The sequence below is a fragment of the Lissotriton vulgaris genome, chromosome 1_2 (genome assembly GCF_964263255.1).
Source record: "Lissotriton vulgaris chromosome 1_2, aLisVul1.2, whole genome shotgun sequence".
Taxonomy (NCBI): Eukaryota; Metazoa; Chordata; class Amphibia; order Caudata; family Salamandridae; genus Lissotriton; species Lissotriton vulgaris.
Genome location: NC_141686.1, coordinates 312580494 through 312601155, shown reverse-complemented (window position 1 = coordinate 312601155; position 20662 = coordinate 312580494). Strand labels below are relative to the sequence as shown.

The 20662-nt window shown below is 46.2% G+C and overlaps 1 protein-coding gene across 1 annotated transcript in view; it reads left to right on the top strand.

Annotated features, from left to right (window-relative positions):
- Positions 1 to 18969, top strand: part of VPS37C (VPS37C subunit of ESCRT-I) — a 67049-nt gene extending 48080 nt beyond the window's left edge. The window contains exons 5-6 of the mRNA XM_086953339.1: positions 5192 to 5274; positions 17506 to 18969. Of these exons, the coding sequence (XP_086809465.1) occupies positions 5192 to 5274; positions 17506 to 18321 (899 nt within the window). The 3' untranslated portion in view covers positions 18322 to 18969. The remainder of the gene's footprint in view (positions 1 to 5191; positions 5275 to 17505) is intronic.
- The last annotated feature ends 1693 nt before the right edge of the window (positions 18970 to 20662 follow it).

Sequence of the window (20662 nt, the reverse complement as noted above, 5' to 3'; positions counted from 1 at the left end):
AGCACTTGTTACCCCTGATGGGTGTTGAAGCGCTTTTCTGGCGAGTAGCACGCCACTCCGGAACCCATAAAGGATTAGTGTTGAAAATTAGTATAGTATAAATATGAAGTAATTTCAGTAGTAGATATGTTATTCAGTTATTTGGGCAGTATATTAGTATAGTTGAATATGGAATTGGAGGAGTGAACATGTTAGTCTGTTAATTTTGATTGAAAAAGATAGTGGAGGGCTAAAAGAGTGAAGGATTTTTTTTTTTTTAGGTCTTAGCAGTAGGAAGAGGCGTTTGGATGAGTAAAAAGGAGTTTTGGAGGGAAGGAGTCAGAGGGGAGGGGTAGAGCAGGAGAGAGTCTAGAAAGGTTTATTTTGGCGATCATAGTAGTGGTATGGGGTTTGGGATAAATGAGAGAGTGGATGTTGAGGATATATTGATAGATGTATAAGATGAGAGATAGGGTAGTGCCTTAGAAGGAGTAGTAGAAAGAAGTTTGAGATGAGTCAGAAGGTTGGGCTAGAAGATGTATTGAGCGAAGTATAGGCTGAGAAATAGGCTAGTGCATTGAAAATGCTAAATTAGAAGAAAGTGATAAATATATAGATCCATAAGTACATTGAAAGTATATAGATACATAAAGGAAGTAAGTATATTTAGATTAAATATATTGATAGAGGCACTTCCTGGACTCAGCTCACTGCAATCTGGGGCACATGTAGGCTGCAACTCACAAGATGGAGGAGAATGATTTGGGGTGCACCCAGCAAGGCCTTAAGGGGCCTGGGCAGGTGGGAAAGGAGGGCTCAGACTTGCCTGGTAGCTGAATAGCCAATGGTCTGCTGGCCTGGGCAGCTGCTTCTCCTGTTCAGAATCTCCTAGGAGACAGACGGGCTCAATCCACAACTTTGGACTTCTACAGGTAAAGGCTTCACTAACTCGAAATCCAACAATACTGTTTGAATAAAGCTTTACTCTCCCTGCTGGCCAAAAAACGAAGTGCACAGGCTCCAGTAAATACAGATTAAACAGCTCACAGAAGCACCCTCGGATGTAGAAAATCCCTATTGCTGGAGGAGGAGGGGCGGAGACAGGGGGGCTGGCCTCACTGGCTTGTGAACACAAAGTGGTGGCTGGGGGTGCACTGTTTTAGCACACAGGTCTAAGCACAGAGCAAAGGAGAAATTTGGAGGGAAAACAGATTTGTCACCAAGGAATGAGAGGGACAAACTGCAGAGGTTGGACTGCAAATCTCACAATTCAACACACTAAATGGAGGCAATCGTGGGCAGGGAAAACCTCAAATAGGAAGGAGATCACCTCTGACCTACTGCCTGGACCTTCTTGCCACCCCACCAAACATTCCCCTCACCCAGACCCTCAGCCCAGAACATCTCGCGCTGCTTCACAAGAGGTTCAGGTGCTCCTGTTGAAAGAAGCCATAGAGTGAATGCCAATTGGAACCACTTCCAGCCCACCCTACAACATCTTCTGGACATCAGCCGTAGGAGGAGTTTTGATCATTCACTATGATGTTGATCATAGCCCCAAAATTCGCCTCTATGTAGTCTTTATCTTCAGATTCTTTTTGCTGGTTTTGTACTCTGTTGCAAAATTGACGTTTTTTTGTTTAAAGTCCTGGGTTTTAAAGGGACCCTACTGAATCTACAGCACTGCGTGCCACATACGGATGCTTACAGGTAAGTAGCAGGTAACCTATTCCTTTTTTAGTTTAAAGCGCCTCGAAATTCACATGTATGTATGTATGTATGTATTTATTGCTTATTGAGCGCAGCTGTCACCCAAAGGGTATCCTGGCGCTGAGACCTAACCGTGCATCTATTAAAAAGCTACATTACTCTGGGAAACAGGTAAGTTTTAAGGCTCTTTTTAAAAGTGAGCAGATCAGGGCAGCTCCTTAATGCCAGGGGGAGAGTGTTCCACAGCGTGGCAGCCGCAAAACTAAAAGCGCGACCACCCATTCTTGTTCTATTAATTTTAGGGACTTTTGCCAAGAACGCCGAAGATGATCTTAAAAGTCTGGCTGCCTGATACCAGAGGAAGAGAGTCTGAAGAGGTATTGGTCCCAGTCCATGCAGGGCCCTAAAAACAAGGCAGAGAGCCTTAAACGCAATTCTCTGCTGGACTGGGAGCCAGTGCAAATCGGCCAAAGCTGCCGATGAAGAGGCGGACCGTGGTCGAGACAAGGCCAGTTTAGCGGCCATATTCTGTATCCTTTGGAGCTTTAGGACCAGAATCTTCGGGGCACCCAGAAGTAGTGCGTTGCAGTAGTCAATCCTACTGAGAATGGAACTACGGACTACCTCAGCTCTGGAGCCCCGTGGAAGAAGTGGCAAGATTTTCCGTAGAGCACGGAGCAGACCCATACATGTTGCTGCCGTTTTGTTTACGGAGGCATCAAGCTGCAAATTGGGTTCGAATAGAACTCCCAGGTTGCGAGCTGACTCTGCCGCCTCCACCGAGCCCGGGATGGACACTGGCCAGAAATCTGCCGGTAGTGTACGGGGAGTTCGGTCCAAGGAGCAGTGGAGTACCTCCGTTTTTGACCCGTTGAATTGCAACGCATTGGCTCGCAGCCATGCTGCTGTGGCTGCCATACAACGGTGAAAGACATCCCTTGAAATAGTCTCTGAACCCTCAAATGAAAAAATCAACTGAGTGTCATCGGCATAGTTGACAACAGATATGCCGAATGACTTTATCAGTGCTATCAAGGGACGGAGATATATATTAAATAGGATCGGGCTAATTGCCGATCCTTGAGGGACTCCCTGTTTCACCCGCCTAGTGGCTGATCGAAAAGGTGGTAATGCCACGGCTTGTTGTCGGTTGTCCAAATAGGACGTGAGCCAGTCTAGGGCCAGGCCGCACACTCCCGCACTCCGAAGACGGCCAAGTAGAACTTCATGGTCCACCGTGTCGAACGCGGCCGACATGTCAAGTAGCACCAAGAATGCAGACTTGCCCTTGTCGACTCGCGCTCGCAGATCATCCAACACGGTGACCAAGGCCGTCTCGGTGCCGTGCGCTGGCCTAAAGCCAAATTGTGCAGCATCCAGACACAGATTTGTTTCTAGGAAGTTGGATAAGGCTCTTGTGACCCATCTTTCGAGGACTTTAATCGCAAATGGTAGTAGCGAAATTGGCCTGTAATTAGCCGAGCAGAGAGGGTCCAGAGAAGCCTTTTTCAACAGAGGTGTTACAATAGCCAACTTCCAGCTGTCTGGGACTGACGCTGTGGTCAATGATTGACAGCAGATGGAGTGCAGCGGAGGGAAAAGCTCATCTTGAAAGGCCTTCCAGATCTTATGAGGCATTGGGTCCAGCGGTGATCCTGACGATACACTGCTTGCCAGGATAACAAATTCCTCTAACGAGGGAACGGGAAAGCTGGACAGCTGAGGCATACCTTCCTTGTTAGGTGCCCAATTGGAGTTCAGGTTGTCAGACGGGTCCAAAGGAGAGACTGCGGATGTTACAGATTGTTCAGAATTTTTGAGTCCAGTCAGAATAGTCCTGATTTTCTCCTCAAATGCAAGGGCCAGCGAGTCGCACAGTGCCTGCGAGGCCGGGATAGTAGACGCCGTGCAAGGCGGGTCAGACAAAGTCTTGACCAATCTAAACAGGGTCTGAGATTTGTTAGAGGCCTTCGCCAAAGTGTCTTCCAAAAACGTGGCTTTTGCGGCTCTTAACTGGGCCTTGTATTCGTGCAAGGCTGCTTTATAAGCTGCCTTATCCTGCTCCCTGTATCCTCTCCTCCATGTACGCTCCGCCTGTTTACAGCGAAGTTTGGAGTGCCCCAATTCTTCGCTGAACCAGGCGTTTAGGCCCCTGGGCCTGTCTCTTACCTTACGTAAGGGGGCCAGGTCATCAAGAGATGATACAATATGCCGGCAGAGAGAAGCATAGCTCTTGTCCACATTCTCCTCCATCTGAAAGGTTCCCGGTAGGAGTGTGGGTCGAATCGGTTCCCTAAGGAGACGACTCCATTGCCGATTCAACTTCCTGCTGGTCGGTTTATTGGGTCTCCATGGGGCAGGCATAAGAAGGGACAAAACAATCAAGGAATGATCGGTCCAACCCTGGGCCTCGACCTTATCTACCACAACCAAGTTCTTATCTGCAAATACCAAGTCTAGTATATGTCCCCTATCATGGGTGGGTACCTGAACCAGTTGAGCAAGTTGGATATTGCTACAGGCTTGACACAGTTCTCGGAAGGCCAAGTCATGGGGGCCAGAAGGCCAGAGGTTGAAATCACCCAGTACTAGAAAATTGGTATGCGAGTTCGAGAGGTCGTAGATCAAATCATCCCACATATGCCTCTTACCTCGCCAGCCTATTATTAAATAAATAAATCGATAAACCGAAGTTAATAAATAAGAATAATGGAACTTAAAAAAAAAACTGAAAACGTCAATCATGCAAGGCGTAAAAAATGGAAAGAGAGCGACTATGTACTAGGGTAGGTTTAAGGACACCAAAGTTCTTTTTGGACCCAACCAATAGTTAAAACCCAGCATGTGGATTTAGAGGAGGTTTAAGCATCATTACTGTGGGTAAGAAGCAGGACCAGTACCACAGATTCCATGATTTTGATGCAATTCTCCGAGTAGTGTAGACCGTGGCATAGGTTGAAGTATACTCATCTCCTTGGCTTTAAATGTCAATCCCTTGGTACTCCCAGCTGCATTACACAGTGCAAGAGATGCTGTGTGATAGCAGATGCAACTCTTAATATGCCAGGGGCAGATTACGTTCTGGGCGTCTTGTGAAACTGCAGGGATTTCATTCTGAGTCTCTCTGTACAATGCCCAGTGGGCATCTCGGGGGTAGGGGTTGTTCCTTTGTGATGGAGGTTGCAGTATCTATTATGTAGTTTCTCATACATTTCATTAATGTGCCAAATGTGTGTCAGTTCTGACTTCATCAGTTTTGCTCATTAGATTGTGGCTCATGAATACTACTGTTATGTTGACGCTACTGGGATCTTGACCCATTTGCTTGAGGAAACTGCTACAGTAATTATAATTCTGACATTTAGTTGCTCCTGTGTGAATACTCCACCTAGAAACTATTGTCTCCTATTGCTTTAACATTTTTGCAAAATTTCAGTGCTTGTTGACGTGCCCATTCCCTGTCTCTCTTACGCTCACGTCATCTCTCTCTCTCTCCATATAGACTCCTTTGCAGCCACTGTAGATCCCAAATTAATGCTGCCTACTCTCCAGGAACAACTGAGAATCATCGAAGAAGAGTCTGATGTGAGTCTTGCATTGTGGGATGATTTAAAAATTTTTTTTTTCTATTATTCATCATCAAATGGTACAATTCCAAACAGTTATCCCGTTCCATATACATATTCCATACAACAGATGCTCATCATTAAACAATGAGAAATCTCAAAGCAAGTAAATCATTACAGAAAACAATCAAGAAAAACAGATAACAGAGAAAAAAAAAATTATTATAATACTATAGGTGCACCCCCCGTTAGCGTCTTACAGGCAATTTTTCTATCTTTTAGCCCTCTACTCTTAATTTCAAATGCTCTACCGGTGCCCAGATCCGTTTACCGGACTGCATCGCTTTGCGTCCTTTTTTTTTCATATAGATATTTCTCCAGGGTATACATTGATAAGATTCTTGAGAGCCATTGGTGATATGACGGAGGATTAGGATCCTTCCACAGGGTTGCTATGCAAAGTCGGATTATGGCCATTGCAATAAATATGAATTCTTGGTGCGGAATATCCTGCATTTCTCTTCCAACACTCAAAATCATGATCTCATTTGTTAAGCTAACATATGAATTGTGTCAGCCTGTACGCTATACGGACAGGATATCCCGCTGGTCACCCCCCCCTCCAAAATTGCATTTCTGTGCGGTGTGTAATACAATTCCTAAAAAGTTTTGTAACATTGTGCCTGCAGATTAGCACCCTTGACAATAGAGTTTGTAAACTGCAGCGATTTCCCCTCCCCCCCCTCATTTCCCACTAAATTTAGCTTCATTCTCCACTTTAATCCTATCATCCTCTTTGCATTGACGCAGCGTCCCATATAGTTGTGAAATTGAGCAGCCCTTCTCATCTTGAATGTGTTCCATCAAATCCTCTTTTAAAATTAACCCCTAACAATTTCCTTTGTATTACTGATCTAATCTGTAAATATTTTTAAAAAATCTCTGCGATCTAGCGTATATAATACATGCTCTTTCAAAAGAAATTATACCAGAGTCATCCATAATATCTCCTATTGTGCCCACCCCAGAATTATCCCATCTTTTCATAACTTGATCATGAAACACATCTGGGAGAAGCTCATTCTTATATAAAGGTGTGTAGAAATTCATTCGTCCTAGCTTCATTTTTTCCGAACCATAGACCACCATATAGCAGCAGCGAAGACCTTAAACTTTTTTCTTTTGTAGTAAATTTAGCTCCTTGAATGTAAGTAATCCCTTATTAGAATCTCGAACCATTAAATCAAATATGTCTGGTATACCAATGCCCTCCCGCCAGATATAGTTAGTGTTTCCTCCTAGAAGTCCTCTAAGATACTGCAAGGCTGCTGCCAAATAATATCCCTTAAAATCTGGGACAGCCAAACCTCCCTTTTCCTTAGAAAGCGCCAGCAATTTTATGGCCCTCCGGGTTTTGCCCTTTGCCCATATAAATTGGTTGCAGACCCACTCAATGTCCTTAAACCAATTATTATTAAATATTGGAGGATTTGTTCGAAAAAAATATAAAATTTTGGGAAGAAATAACATCTTAATTACATTGCAGCATACAATTATTGTAAGATGCAGGTTATCCATCCTATCCATATCTAGTTTGGCCTTCCTAATCACAGGAGTCAAATTTTCCTCAAACAGCTTGGATGAATTAGATGTTATTGTAATGCCCAAGTAGACAGCTGAATCTGTAACCCTTTCATCATTTATCGTGGCAAATTGGTTAATAACTATTTGTGTTTTAGTCTGGTTCAATTTATACCCATACAAAAGCCCATATTTTTTTGCCTCTTTTTCTATTTCCGCTGACTCTGTTACTGGAGCTGGTGACATAATTGCCAGGTCATCTGCGTAACCCAAAATTTTAGTCTCGAGGCCATTCAAAATAATAGGACAAATATGCCTGTTTATTTCTATGGGTCTTAAAAAAGAGTCAATATAACAGGCAAAGAGCAATAGTGAGCAAGGGCACCCCTGCCTGGTTCCACGCTCGATGTTAATATTTTCGCTCTGTTCCCCCACTACTCTCACCCTTACAACCGGGCATCTGTATCAAGCTTTCAGTCCCCCTACACACCTTTTCCCAAAGTTGAGTTTACTCATTGTTGCCCAAAGAAAACCCCACGAGACCCTATCGAAAGCTTTTTCTGCGTCCAAGAGTTTTAGGGATATAGGGACTCGCGAGGCTGTTGTTCCGTCAAAACAAGGTGATTACCCTTCTAATATGGTCAGCTGTACCCCTGCCTGGAATGAACCCGTGCTGACGGGGCGAGATTACCGAGTTCAGCCTATTAGCCAATACTTTAGTTTAGAATAAGCCTTAGTATCGCTATTCATCAAGCTAATCGGTCTGTATGACCCGGGATCAATGGAAATGTTATTCTTCTTTAAGAAAACCACCATTGAGAGGAGGAGCCTAACCAGCGACCATGATGGCCGCCTGATCTCTCGGCTCCGCCGACCCTCTTGCTTTTCTCCCGTTTTCCGCCTCATCCTGCGACCTATCCTGCACTACGCGACATCGGCGGAAACGGGAAGAGACCCCGGATCTATTGGTGTGCTTTCTGTCTGGATCCCGGCGGCGCTTCTACTGAAACAACTTCTCCCCTGCCTCGTGCTGCGCGGCTACGGCTGGGTCTTTGTTCTCTGCCTGGGGTCGGCTTCGCTCATTACAACAGCCGCTGTGGCCGGTGGACCATCTCCGGCGGTTTCAGCCTCGTCCTGCTCCCTGCGGTGTGCTTTCTTGCTTTTCAGGGACGCGCACATCGCAGATACTGAAAACACTTTGTATCGTGTTTTTCACCCGGTTGCAACATTAGCAGCTACTTTGTCTCCCTACGCGCCGGGCTGGGCGCCATCTTGCAAGCTAATCTCCCTTTCTGTAGCAGCGGACCCTGGGCTGCTACCGAAGATACAGCTGTCCAGCCATACCACATTACTACTCTGCTCCCATGTCGTGTGCCTTCCCTGTGCCTCAAGACTGATTGTGCTGTTGCCTGGATATCGGCTGTGCTCTGCTGGCCATGGATGGCAATGGTGGATGGCTAGACGGACAGTGCTGCCTTTGTTCGCCCTGCTTGCTAAGGACTGCTCAACCCTCTCATTCCGGCGCATCAGTGTCGCTCAGTGATGTGATGTGCGCCCTGGATACTGTGAGAGCAGCTCTTCATTCTGCTGCTCGTGTATTGGGAGATCGGCTGGCTTTGATTTCCTCTGTTGCACCGCTGCCTGAACATGGACGCTCCCGGGAGCAGGACACGGTGTCTCCTACTGATGCTGCCCTCTGTTGTTCCTCCCCTCCGGCCATCACGGGCACACAACAGGTGCGGGACCCAAGCGCAGTCAAGATGTCGGCTGAATTATTCTGGGGACTGGCTGCAGTTACGGGACATGTAGTGTGGCAAGAGCACTGTAGCTGGAAGTCATATCTAGTTTCTCCTCCTAAGGACCCTGGCGTGTCTCGATTCCTCATCCTGAATCCACTCCTACTGACTGGTTCTTCCAATCCCGGAGAAACTTGGTTGTGCGTTATCCTGGATTCTGCTGCGGACTCCTACACCGCGGTCTATCGGATGGACTACATTGATCGTCCCCCCGCCCGGATCGTGATGCTTGGATCGCTTTCCTCCTGCAAGATGTCTACCGTGAGGCCGGACTACGTCGTTGCCCCATATCGCAGGGGGCAGGGTTGAGTGTGCCCCCCCGTCATGTCGGGACTGTTTTACTTGTGCTGCTGGGTCACTGAAGGACTGCCGGGGATATCAACTATGGGTATTGTATTGGTCGCGGGGTCTGGGACCGGGCGGCCGGAATGAAACTGTATAGTGCTTTGGGTATATTCGATGGCCCTCCTCCGTTCTTCTGTGAATTACGTTTTTCTTTTACCTTTCTTTTTCTCTCTCTACTCTAAACTTCGGGTTCGGTTTGTGGGCGACAGGCACGCAGCTTGGGGGGGGGGGGTAGGCCGTAGCCTCCGCTTACGTGCAGGGTGGGGGGTGGGGGGTAGGGGGTAGGGGTTTTGTTTTAGTTTCGGTTTCTATGGGCCTTTTTCTTGTGTTTTTCTCTTCTTTACCTCTTCCTTTTCTTTCTCCTTTCTCTCTCCTTTCGGGTTGTCAGGTGCTTCGGGGTAGTGTTACCTATTCTCTCCGCTGTCGCTGCTGTCATCTTTGTGGATTTGGGTGTTCCGAGTCCGTGGGGCGGGCGATGGCCAGCATGTACTGTTTTCTTGTGCTAGTATCCTGAGGGTCACTATCCTTTGGTGCTGTTAATTTTACTTCTCGTCGTGCTCATGACTCGCTGGCTCGTTGCCTGCCATTTCTTTTAGTGGATTGAATGCACCTGATCCTAATTTTTCTTCAAAACTTTAAAAATTAACCTTATTCATCCTGTGCCTGGTGGTCCCACTTCAGTTTGGCCACGTCTCAGACAATTATCGTTTGTACATTCATTGGGACTGCTGAGTTGCAATATCCGTACTTTTTGTGCTATTGATTGCTTTCGAGGCCGGCCTGTATGGTTGTAGGCCCGTAATTGTACGCTTGCTATGCACAATAAAGGTTTTCAAAAATTAAAAAAAAAAAAAAAAAGAAAACCACCATTGATGCTTCACCCCAGGATCCAGGCGGCTCAGCTCCATCCTCAATCGAAACCATAAGTATGTTGATGTCCCCCTCTAATATTGAAAAGAATTTCCTATACAATTCTAAAGGTATAAGATCAGGTCCTACAGCTTTCCCTGACGGAAGGCCATTCAAGGCCAATTGCATTTCTTCTCGAGTGAATTTTGCCTCCAGGCGATTCCTATCTTCCTCAGTAATTTTATCTACTAAGGCCGCTTCCAGATACCTCTCTATTTCCCCCGCTCCTGGCTCTTCTCCCTCTTGATTGTATACCTTTTTTTTTCTTGCTTTTTTCTACTCTCGGTGACGTGGGAACGCAACTGCCAGACACTATCACAGAGGCCTTAAGCCTACTTGCCTTGTTGAGGGGGAGGGAAGCGGGGGGGGGGTGGAGGCGGGGGGGGAGGGGTTGGTTGTTGCAGGAGGAAAAAAGGGGGAAAAATTCATCATCAGAAAAAGAGGAGATCTATGTATTGCTGTGGCTTGAGAGGATTGCAGATGCTAGAGGGAAAATGGAGATGGTTTATTAAACTGAATAGGGATAAAAAATCTAAGTTTTATGCGTATTAGTCACAGTTAACGTTTGTGGTTTAAATGACTGTCAGAAAAAGAAGAGAGCTGAAAGAATATTTTAAAACACTGAAAGCTGATTTAATCTGTTTGCAAGGAGTTTTCGCTTAAGTTTTTACTGGAACAACTGGGTTACATGTTACTGGCCTGTACGACTCAGGGTACGAGGACACGTGGGGTAGCGATATTGGCACGAGGACACACTGTCAAGTTGAAAAAACAGCAGGTAGATAAGTATGGTCGATGGGTCTTGGCCGAACTTCAAATGCAAAATTTTATTTTCACCATATGCTCTATTTATGCGCCTATGGTCGATGATCCTGAGCCTCTCATCCATATAAATTCACAGCTGCCTAATTGGCCGCTCCCGATTATAATGTGTGGCGACTTTAATATAAATGGTCTCGATGGGTTGTGGAAGGATGATCCGGGCAGGTTTAAAGGAAGAAAGAAAAAAAGTCATAGAGCATTGGTCAATCTTATGGTAGATAACGGTTTAATCAATACTTGGGAGCAGCTTATGGGAGGGGGAGGTAGCACATACTATTCTGCCCCCCACAAAATATTAGCTCGGCTTGATTATTTTTTGATCTCCCCCTCGTTGTTACCGATAGTTAAGGTCAAAAAGCTACCGAGACTGATGTCAGACCACAACCCACTAGCTCCGGAGGTCGCTCTGGTAAATGCACGGATAAATTCAACCTCTTGGTCATTTGAGAGAGCACTATTACAAGATGCTGAATATGTTGCCCTTATGGAAAATAGGCTAAAAGATTTTTTGGGGCACAATAGGGGCACGGCACGACCTTCAATTGTCTGGGATGGGATGAAGGCTGGCATAAGGGGAGAAACCTTAAGTTACTCACTCAGGCGTAATAAACTTCAAAAAGAACTAGTAGAGAAGAAGATTAAGGCTGTGGTGAGTCTGGAGGAAGATCTGGTAAAGGTTGTAGGAGCCAAAGGGGATGTGACGGGGGTGACTCAAAATGTAGCCCTGGCTAAAGCCGCAGTAGCAGTAAGTGAAGTATATAGCGCAAAAGCAGCAGGAATTTTCTTAGCAAGGAGGGAAGAGCAATATGAATATAGGGAACAAGTTGGACGGATTTTGGCGATAAGAACTCGGACGGCAGCTACCAGGGGGCAGATAACAGAAATGGCCACGGAGGGAGGGGCGGTAGTTAAAAATCCAAAAGAAATCTGTTTAGTATTTCAGAATTTTTACAAGAAGCTATACAGTCAAGAGGGAGAAGAGCTGGGATGATTTTTAAGTGCAACTTATTTACTTAATTTACTTAATTTAGAGTTTTATAGTGTGCTGCTTGTAACCTTTATACTTCTTTAGAGTGTAAAAGATAATTGATAAGCCTGACAGAAGGGTGATGAAAGGAGAAAAGGCACCTAATCAGTGGATGTACGGGTTTACAACGCGTGCTATTACACCGCGTGCCGTTACAACGCGGTTTTTTTCAATGCAAGTCGTTACCGCGACTTGCGTTGGAGGGGGTGCGGACTTAGGAATTTTTTAATTTACTATTCCAACACCAGCCTACGTACAGTAGGGAAGGTGTTGGATAGTAAATTAAAAAATTCCTTGTCCTGTAGCGCCCTCCAGCGCAAGTCGTGGTAACGACTTTCGTTGAAAATACTGCGTTGTAAAGGCACGTGGTGTAACAGCCGCGTCGTAAAGGCTGTTCCCCCTAATCAGCTGGAGTAGGTGTGTGAAACAAAGGAATTCAACTTTGAAATGATTGAATACTATGTAATGAAGTAGGGAACGTTCTTACACAGAGCATCATCTGCCAGCAGCTTCTGCCCTGAAAAACCAGACCACAACAGCGTCAGAATTCTAGAATGAAAATACAGTCAAACCAAGCATCATCATATGGACTGGTAAACCTAATTCCCCTACACATGGAACAAATGTAACTAAGAAAACAAACGATAATACATTACACTGCATGAACATTACCTCACATAATGGCTCAACACATAAAGTACCTCTCAAAGTATGTGATCACACAGTTTCTTCCCCCACAACTGCATCACGTTGATTTCTTTTGATGTCTCTGTTGTCCATTAGTTGGCCACAAGTTAGCCTTTCTGAGACCCATTTCAGCATCCCTAAACCTCTGCACATCAATTTATACGGTGTGGCTCCCATTGCCATATTTGATTTAAAACTGTAAGCCATGCTAACCTCTTCATGACTCCCCCATTCAAACAATCACAGTTCCAAACCTACTTTCTGTGCTCTGTTACACCTCTCCTCTAACCCGTTGCTCTGTGGTTGGTACATCAAGCTGTTCACTTGATGTACGCTAGGAAAATCCTCATATAACCAAATGCCAACTTCACTCCATCATTGGTCAGCAACTGTGAAGAAATTGCTTCTAAGAACTTTATTACTACTCCTCTCTACAGGTGTCTCAAATGCCACCTTTGGCTAATGTGAACAATATCAACCAAGACATACACAGTTCAGGACTCTGGATACAGAATAGACCAGAAATATCAAGCTATGTTTTACCACGTTTTGTCAGTGCAACTGCTTCTTGAGGGGACATAAATTAGTCTTTGGCAACCAGTTGCTCCAGGCACCATGTTTTCCACATCATTCTCTTAACTAAATGCCTTTTCAACACACTCATTCCAATGTGTCCCTCCTCTGCCATTTCCAGAAACCTCTTCATCAGATAGTCATGCACACCAACAAATCCCTACTTTTTAAAACTGTGTGCCACTTCAACTCCCAAATGACATTTTAATTTTTCTCCCACTCTCCAAGCGTATCCTTCTTGGGCGGGCCATTTGGTATGATCAGAAGTCTTTCTTACTAAGCACACAATCCTATTCAGCACATTTGACTTATTCAACTCAGAAATGTATCTTTGTACATCACTCACCTCTGCCTCTACACACTTCTCTTATCACCCTTACCGTCCTTCAGTGGCAAGCATGACAGTCAGTCAAACGTGACTGTCTCTACCCTTGCAACCTATTCCACTATGGACACTTACTCTTGCAACCTGAATATACACTGCAGTGCCAGCTGTTGCCCAACCAGCCCCTTTTGTGGCAACAAGTTTTGCTAGTAGCCTGTGGCCAGTCTACACTTTAAAGGTGATCTCACACATGTATGAGCGTTGAGCTACCAAGAAAATATTTAGACTTCGTTCCCCTCACTACTTATGAGTCGCAGTAACCTTTCACCTCTACCTTGAATTATGACACAGTGACTTTTTGCATCAAAAGCGTTTAAGACTGGCTCGCTGTTACACAGACCATGGGCGCATCTCAATCCGGTGCGTACTCGGCGGCAGAGCCTCGCCGCGTATATTTATTGGGAAATATATATATATATATATATATATATATATCTGTTGACCTCCTTCATAAGTTGTACAGTAAACTGCATGAATTTCAGACCTCAATGAATGAGCATACCTGCTCCTTGTTCCTGGGCTGTAGGACTCCAATATAATCTCTTACTTGACTTTACTTTGACCGTATTCCTTCACTACTCTTATGATGTCCTAAATAGTCCTGCCCCTCTCCTTTTTTACCGAATTTACACTTTTCTTTCTTTATGGTAAACGCTCTTTTTTTTATAATTTTTTTTTTTGTTGAGAACTTTTATTATTACTTAAAGCAGTTACAGGTATGGGCCTACAACCACCCCGGCCGGCTGCTAGTCAAAACAGAAGAACAGCAGAGCAATGTGGAAAGTAATAACAGTTCGAAAACCGGGGTCCTACAAATGTATAGGACAGGAGTCATATGCAAGCGCACAGGTCTGAGTTCAGGATTATGAAGGTTCATTTTACAATAAGGAATAACTAAATAAGAGGTGTCATACGGTCATACATGGTCCTACAATTACGAGCATAAATCAGGATATCCGCAAATAGTACAAATACAAGTGAAGTCTTGGGGGTAAAGTACGCAAATCAGGATAAATGTAAGCACAAACCCGTTCAGTAGCAAAGCTGAACCCCACCCCTCAAAACGAAACATATTGCAGGAGGCATGAAGAACGACAACACTAAAAAGGGAAAGAAGACTAAAGGGCCATAGAAACAAATAACGAACAATTTGACAAACCCCGCCCCCCTACCCCCCACCCTGCACCCCTGCAGAAGGCCACGGCCTACCTCCCCCCCCCGCAGCGTGCCTGTCGCCCTAATGGAGACCCGAAATATAGAAAAGGAAGAGAAAGATAAAGAAAAGAGAAAAGTGGAGGAAGGCCCTTGATCTTGCCACCCAGCCCCACCTCTCACCCCTGCACCCAGGAGACATCCCATAAGCAAGATCAGAATATCCATGGAGAACATCAATCACCGACCACACCAACAACATAATCCCGGCCGAATGTCCCCCAAGCACCGCAGTCAAACAATAAGTCCAGTGGACTTTGGACGATATCATCCCTGACCTTGTCTATCAATGGAACCAACATACGTCCACTTATCAATCGGTATGCAGAGCGGCGTGGAGGGTCCAAGTGATCCGGACGGGCCAGGCCGAGTTATCGCTTCATAGGACTTCAGCAACCCAAACCCATCCGAACATGTATGGCGGAAATCCGTTTGTGTCAATATTGACCCGGAAGACATCTCCAAGTCCGAACACAGTCTCACCATCCAAGGAGGGAGAGGCACACATTCCGGCAGGCACCGAGTCGTCGCCGGGGCAGCCCAAGAAGTTAATCGGCGTTGTTTCCCCAGCCGCCAATGAGACACGTGCCCCGAAGAGACACTCTCATGTACAACAGAGCTATCCAGGGCGATCACATGAGCCGGGTCTTTCAGCGGCTCCAGGAAACTGGGTGTAGCTGGAGCACCCTCCACGGACCTAGAGGCAGGCACGTCGGCATTCCGTTGAGATCGAGCTGTGCCCGCATGGAACGGTGGCCATCCTTCTTCCCAAGTCCCGGGCATTACAGAGCAGGGTCTCATGCAAGGTCGTTCGAGCAGCCAATATATCTTTGGACGAGGGCTCCTTCTCACGCCACCAGTCCCCTGATCTCATCTGCACGGCAACTGTTCGACCTGGATGTGGCCCGCGGAGGATGGCGCCAGCCGCCATCTTAGCTGATCCGGCCTCGCCCTTCACCTCACCTCAGAGACCGGGCCCTGAGCTAGGGCGTTACAGGATTCACAGCCGGGACTCAGAAATGTAGGGCGGGCTCCCCAGAGAAGAGTCAGCAAAGGGCTAAACAAAATCCCTGCCGCTCCCCGGGATCCGCCCGCCGATTCCGGGGGCAATCCTTGAATATGCCCGGACACAGAACTGGGAAGGGGGGGCTGATATTGTGCACTCCCCTCAACCCTGCTTTGCCACGCAGCCTCACGAGGCACTCCGCTAGGTGGACTGGGTCGACACTGTCGCCATCGGCCCGTCAATTCACCGGCGCCCTCCGGCCGACTCCTCACACAACCAGTGGACGCTGTTGTCGCAGTCGCGGCCGGCTGCACCCATCACTCGACACCCCGGTCCCAGCACCGCGAGGGCCTCAGAACAGTTGGGGACATTTCTCCGGGTCTGCCGCTCGTAGAAGCCCCCGGAGCAGACGGTAAGTGAAAGCTCTCCTTAGCCCACTTAAATATGCCGTTACGGCTCAGGATAATTGCCAGGATATATGTGCGGGGTGAGAGGGCTCACGGAGCCGAGCGTCTATGCAGCCATCTTGGACGCTGGCTTGGCTCCTCCTCGGTAAACCCTCTTTACCGTAAGATTTTAAACACCACCTTTAAAGTTTCATTGTACTTCTTGCAGGGCTTTCCATAAATTAGTGTTTTGGAGAAAATATGTAATCTTACATGTTTAAAGAATTTGGTGCACTTCAATCCGAAATATGGCTGAGGACGATGCCAGCTCAAACGGCATGCAATATAATCTATACCCTTCCTCAGGCATGATAAATGACATCACAGGTTTACACTGTTCATTTGAAGCTATTTCGTGAGAAGTTGAAAATGCACTCGCCTCATATTCCAAATAACGTATTGATGTTCAGTAGGGGATACAGCTGCATGAATTGATTAAGGTGTCTCATATTTACCCATCTTATTTGGCTCAAACCTTCAACGCCAGAGGACTTGCAGCCATGCACTCCCAGCGTCTATGATTTCTGTTATACCCGCAATAGCCAAGAAATAACTGTACTAGCTCTTGCTTCAGCTTCTTTCTTAATACCAGTGGCACCAGCCTAACTTTATGTATCTTGGGAACCTTTCCCTCATTTAGTGTAATGGTATGCTTTACAATCTTATTGTGTGGTGTCTGCTTTTACCCATGTCATTGACCGCTTGATTCTGCACACACATTGCTTGCTTGGGATTAAGACTTATGCCCATTGTTGGTGCTGTCCCACTAAACCACCCCCATTCCTGGCCACTATACCTTTGCAAGACTGCTCCCTCCCTTAAACCCACCTCCCTTTCCAAAATTTCCTGCATCCTCAGTTCTCTTCCTTTCATTTTCTTGAAATCCGATTCTTTACAACACTTCAATACATATGCATCTACTCTTCCAGACTCAGTGTACCTCGCACCAGAGTCAGACATTTTACCCCTACCTTTGTCATACAATGAGAATCGCTATCAATCATCACTGACGCAATACTATGATTTTAGCGGTCAAGTGGAAAAACTGGGAATTATACCGTAAGAAATTACGCTGATAAAGTTTTTTTTTTAAATGCTGTTAAATAGAATCCTTTTCCCTATGAAATGTAAAGTTAACTAAAAAATGCAGGTTCTGACTTTAGGTTTTAGTAAATCTTCCTTTTGAGGTACTGAATTTGCAATTGCGATGCCACATTGTAGAATCTGAGTAATTACTTCCATGTTTAATTTTGTTGAGTCTAACCTGTAAACATTTCTTCTTGGACTGACGGTGTTTGTTTTAGTAGTGTGGGGCTGGTGTCAGAGTTCACCTGCTGTTAGTTTCATCACAGTTTATCATCAAATGTTTTGATCGAATTTGCTATATGCTAGCAGTTCTGTATTTTCTTGAACTCTGACTACCATGTTAGCCATTCCTTATTGTGATGTTTCTTGTTGTAGGAAATGGCGGAGAAGTTTCTAGAAGGCCTCGTCTCTCTAGAGTCATTTCTGGAGGATTTCTCTTCTAAGAGACGACTGTCCCACCAACGTCGAGTCAGAGTTGAAAAGCTTCAAGAGCTGTTGAAGATGCGGGACACAGGAGCCCAGCCCAGTATGCAGCAGTCGGAAAGCCAGACCCAGCCTTTCATCCATCCAGCCCCAGGGCCACCGTTGGTGGAACCACTAACAATTCAAGGGCCACCTGCCAGCCGTTCATCTCCCCCCTTCGCTTTACCGTACTCCCCAAGCCCCCCTCTCCAGGATCAACCAATGCCTACAGGACCAATTGCTCATGGGAACTTGGTTCCAGCTGTGTTTCCAGGATATATGGGGCCACAAAGCTCACAGTCAAGCCCTCAAAGAACATTTCCTCAGGGGACTCCTCCGGCTGTAGGCCACCCTCGACCAGGGGGTTCCAACTTCTCCTATCCTCATCCTGGGGCTTCGAGTTACACTGTAGGCCACCCAGTACCCGGCTACTCTCCACCTGTGGCCTCCAGTTATTCATACCCTCGGGTAGGAGGGCCGGGTTATCCTCCACCAGGAGGTCCGGGTCCTGGGTATCCCCAGTGTCCTACTAGTGGTCAGCCTCCCTATCCAACATACTCCCCAGCCAGCCAGTCTCAGTGCCCGTATCCCACTCAGCCACAGATGCAGAGATACCCCGGCCCCCCGCAGCCTCCCTATCCCCAGTATCCAGGCCCTTCCCCTGGATATCCGCTGCAGCCTTCCATGCCCAGCAGCACTGGATGGCCCCGGTATCCCACAGGACAGTAAATGTGCTGAGCATACATACCCTGATCAAGAAAGCATAGCAACATGCCATAGAGGCTGTAACTGAGGTGCATTTTTAATACTTGAACTTCCATCTCCACAATAAGCAAAGCCTGGAGTCTCCGCGAAGAACCGACCAAGCACTGTTTAGGTGTCTTGCATTAGTAGTATTCTTGCATCTAACACTTCCGTTCTCCAAATGTGGGAATAACACTGCTTCAAGGACGATATTTTACTTGTAGTGGCCTTGCTACCACACTTTGTAAACAAGGTGCGGTTTTAGCAGTAGAGTACAGAAATTATACGGAAAACCTAAAGTCTGTTTTAATCAGCACAGAGGTTTACCATACCAAGCCCTGATCAGGAAAGGGCGCCCTTCTCATCCTTGCATATATGCAATGTACCTGGCTTTGCTTGGAGATACTAACACTCAGTGGATAACCAACTCCTAATGACAAAGACTGTTAGTTTAACCTTCGCACATGTGTATATGCACACAACTCTAAATGCTGGAGAGGGCCTCATGATCCAGCTGCATTTGATGGAATTGGCACCCACTGTGTCTTGGACATGATTGCTCTGCTGTGAGCCAGCTGGGCTGGGAGGAGGCATTTGAAATGAATAAAGACACGAGGACAGACCGAATGAGAAGATGGACATTTGAAGTGTGGTCATAGGCCTTACAGAATGCTTTATGTTAATTGTCTGAGATCCCCGACTCTACTACAGAGTTCTGTTTAGGCTAAGATGTATGAGGCAGATGTACGACCGTTTTTGCAGGTGCAAACGGGAATTCGGCCCCTTGGCGCCTGCAGAATTCGGTCTGCCCCATGCACAAACCATATTTTGCGAGTCAGTAACTTATTACTGATTCTTAAAATATGGTTTGCGACCCGCTATTAGGAAGGGGTGTTCCAAGGGCATCCCTTCCTAATAGTGAATCTCACGGCAATGTATGATTGTTTTGCGAATGCATTTGCGGTTGCCAAACACTTGCAGTTTACCATCTGCTTCAAGTAGGTGGTAAGCCACTCACAAATGGGAAGAGGTTCTCTGGGGACCCCTTCTCTTTTGTGGATGGGTGCCAAAAATGTTTTTAACAGCAGGCAGTGGTCCCAGGGACCACAGCCTGCCCTTAAAAAATGAAACTGAAAAGTTTCCTTTTTCTTTTCAAAATGCATCCCGTTTTTTTGGAAGGAAAATGGGCTGCATTTGGGGAAAAAAACGTATTTATTCAAAAAGCAGTCACAGACCTAGTGGTCTGCTCACCCCAGCGGGCCACCATCCCTGTGAGGGCTAGCCATTCCCAATGTAGTCGCAAATTGCACTTGGCTCATAAATATTGATGAAGCATGCAATTTGCGACCCCATTGGGAATCACAAACTGTGTCTGAGACACTGTTGTACATTCACTTTAGCGAGTCGCAAATTGCAAGTCGCAATTCGGTGCAATTTGTGACTCACTAAAGTGAATACTTGTACATCTAGCCTGTAGTGTGGCGGACTTGACTCTTTGTGTACAGTTGGCAAGTCCTTCGGCACTTAACTTCAAAGGTCTAAGCCTTGGCTCCCAAGCATATCTTCTAGGTTTGATTTCTACACTTTCTCAGAAGTGAGCTTCCGTGTTTCAAAGACCTGAGTCGGAGCCTATGAACCATACTTGCTAGAACAGAAATCTCATCTCCCTCTTAGAGAGCTGGCTTGGGTTAGACTCCAAGGCCCTTGACTTCTTATGTAGTCTGTCTCAGAACTGTAATAAGAGCTTGGTCCCCACTTTTTCTTCCAAGCTCGCATGTTTCGTAGAGACTCCATTGAACGCCTAGGGTTTTGTAGCGATTGTTATGATCTTATCTTGGTTTTATTGCCAAGATCAGATCCCATAAGTATCCCCTATTTCTTCTGAGATCACAAGTACCTTATAGCAAGAATTGGAGCACAGGATTCCTATCTTCTAGGCCTTATCTTCAATTTCTCTCAGAGAATAAGGATTGGAGCACTGCAGCACCATCTTCCAGTCCCAGAGTCCTGTTTGTTAGGCTTGAATGATTTACGATCTGATGGAGATGGGGACAGAAGCCAGGTGGCCTATGTGGCAGACTTCAGGTGACCTCTTTCTCCCACAGCCAGGGACAAAGGCCTGGTGGCCTAACTGAGAGGTCTGTTTTGCAGGAGCAGACCTAGGGATAGAGGCCAGGTGGCATTTCTTTCTCTCACAGAACTTGGGATTGATGCTGTGTGGTCTTCTGCCAGGCTTGAGTTCTCTTCTGTCTCAGAGCTGGATACAGGGGCCAGACTGTATGTCTGGGTGGTGTGAGATAACCTCTCTCGAACAAAGCTGGGGACA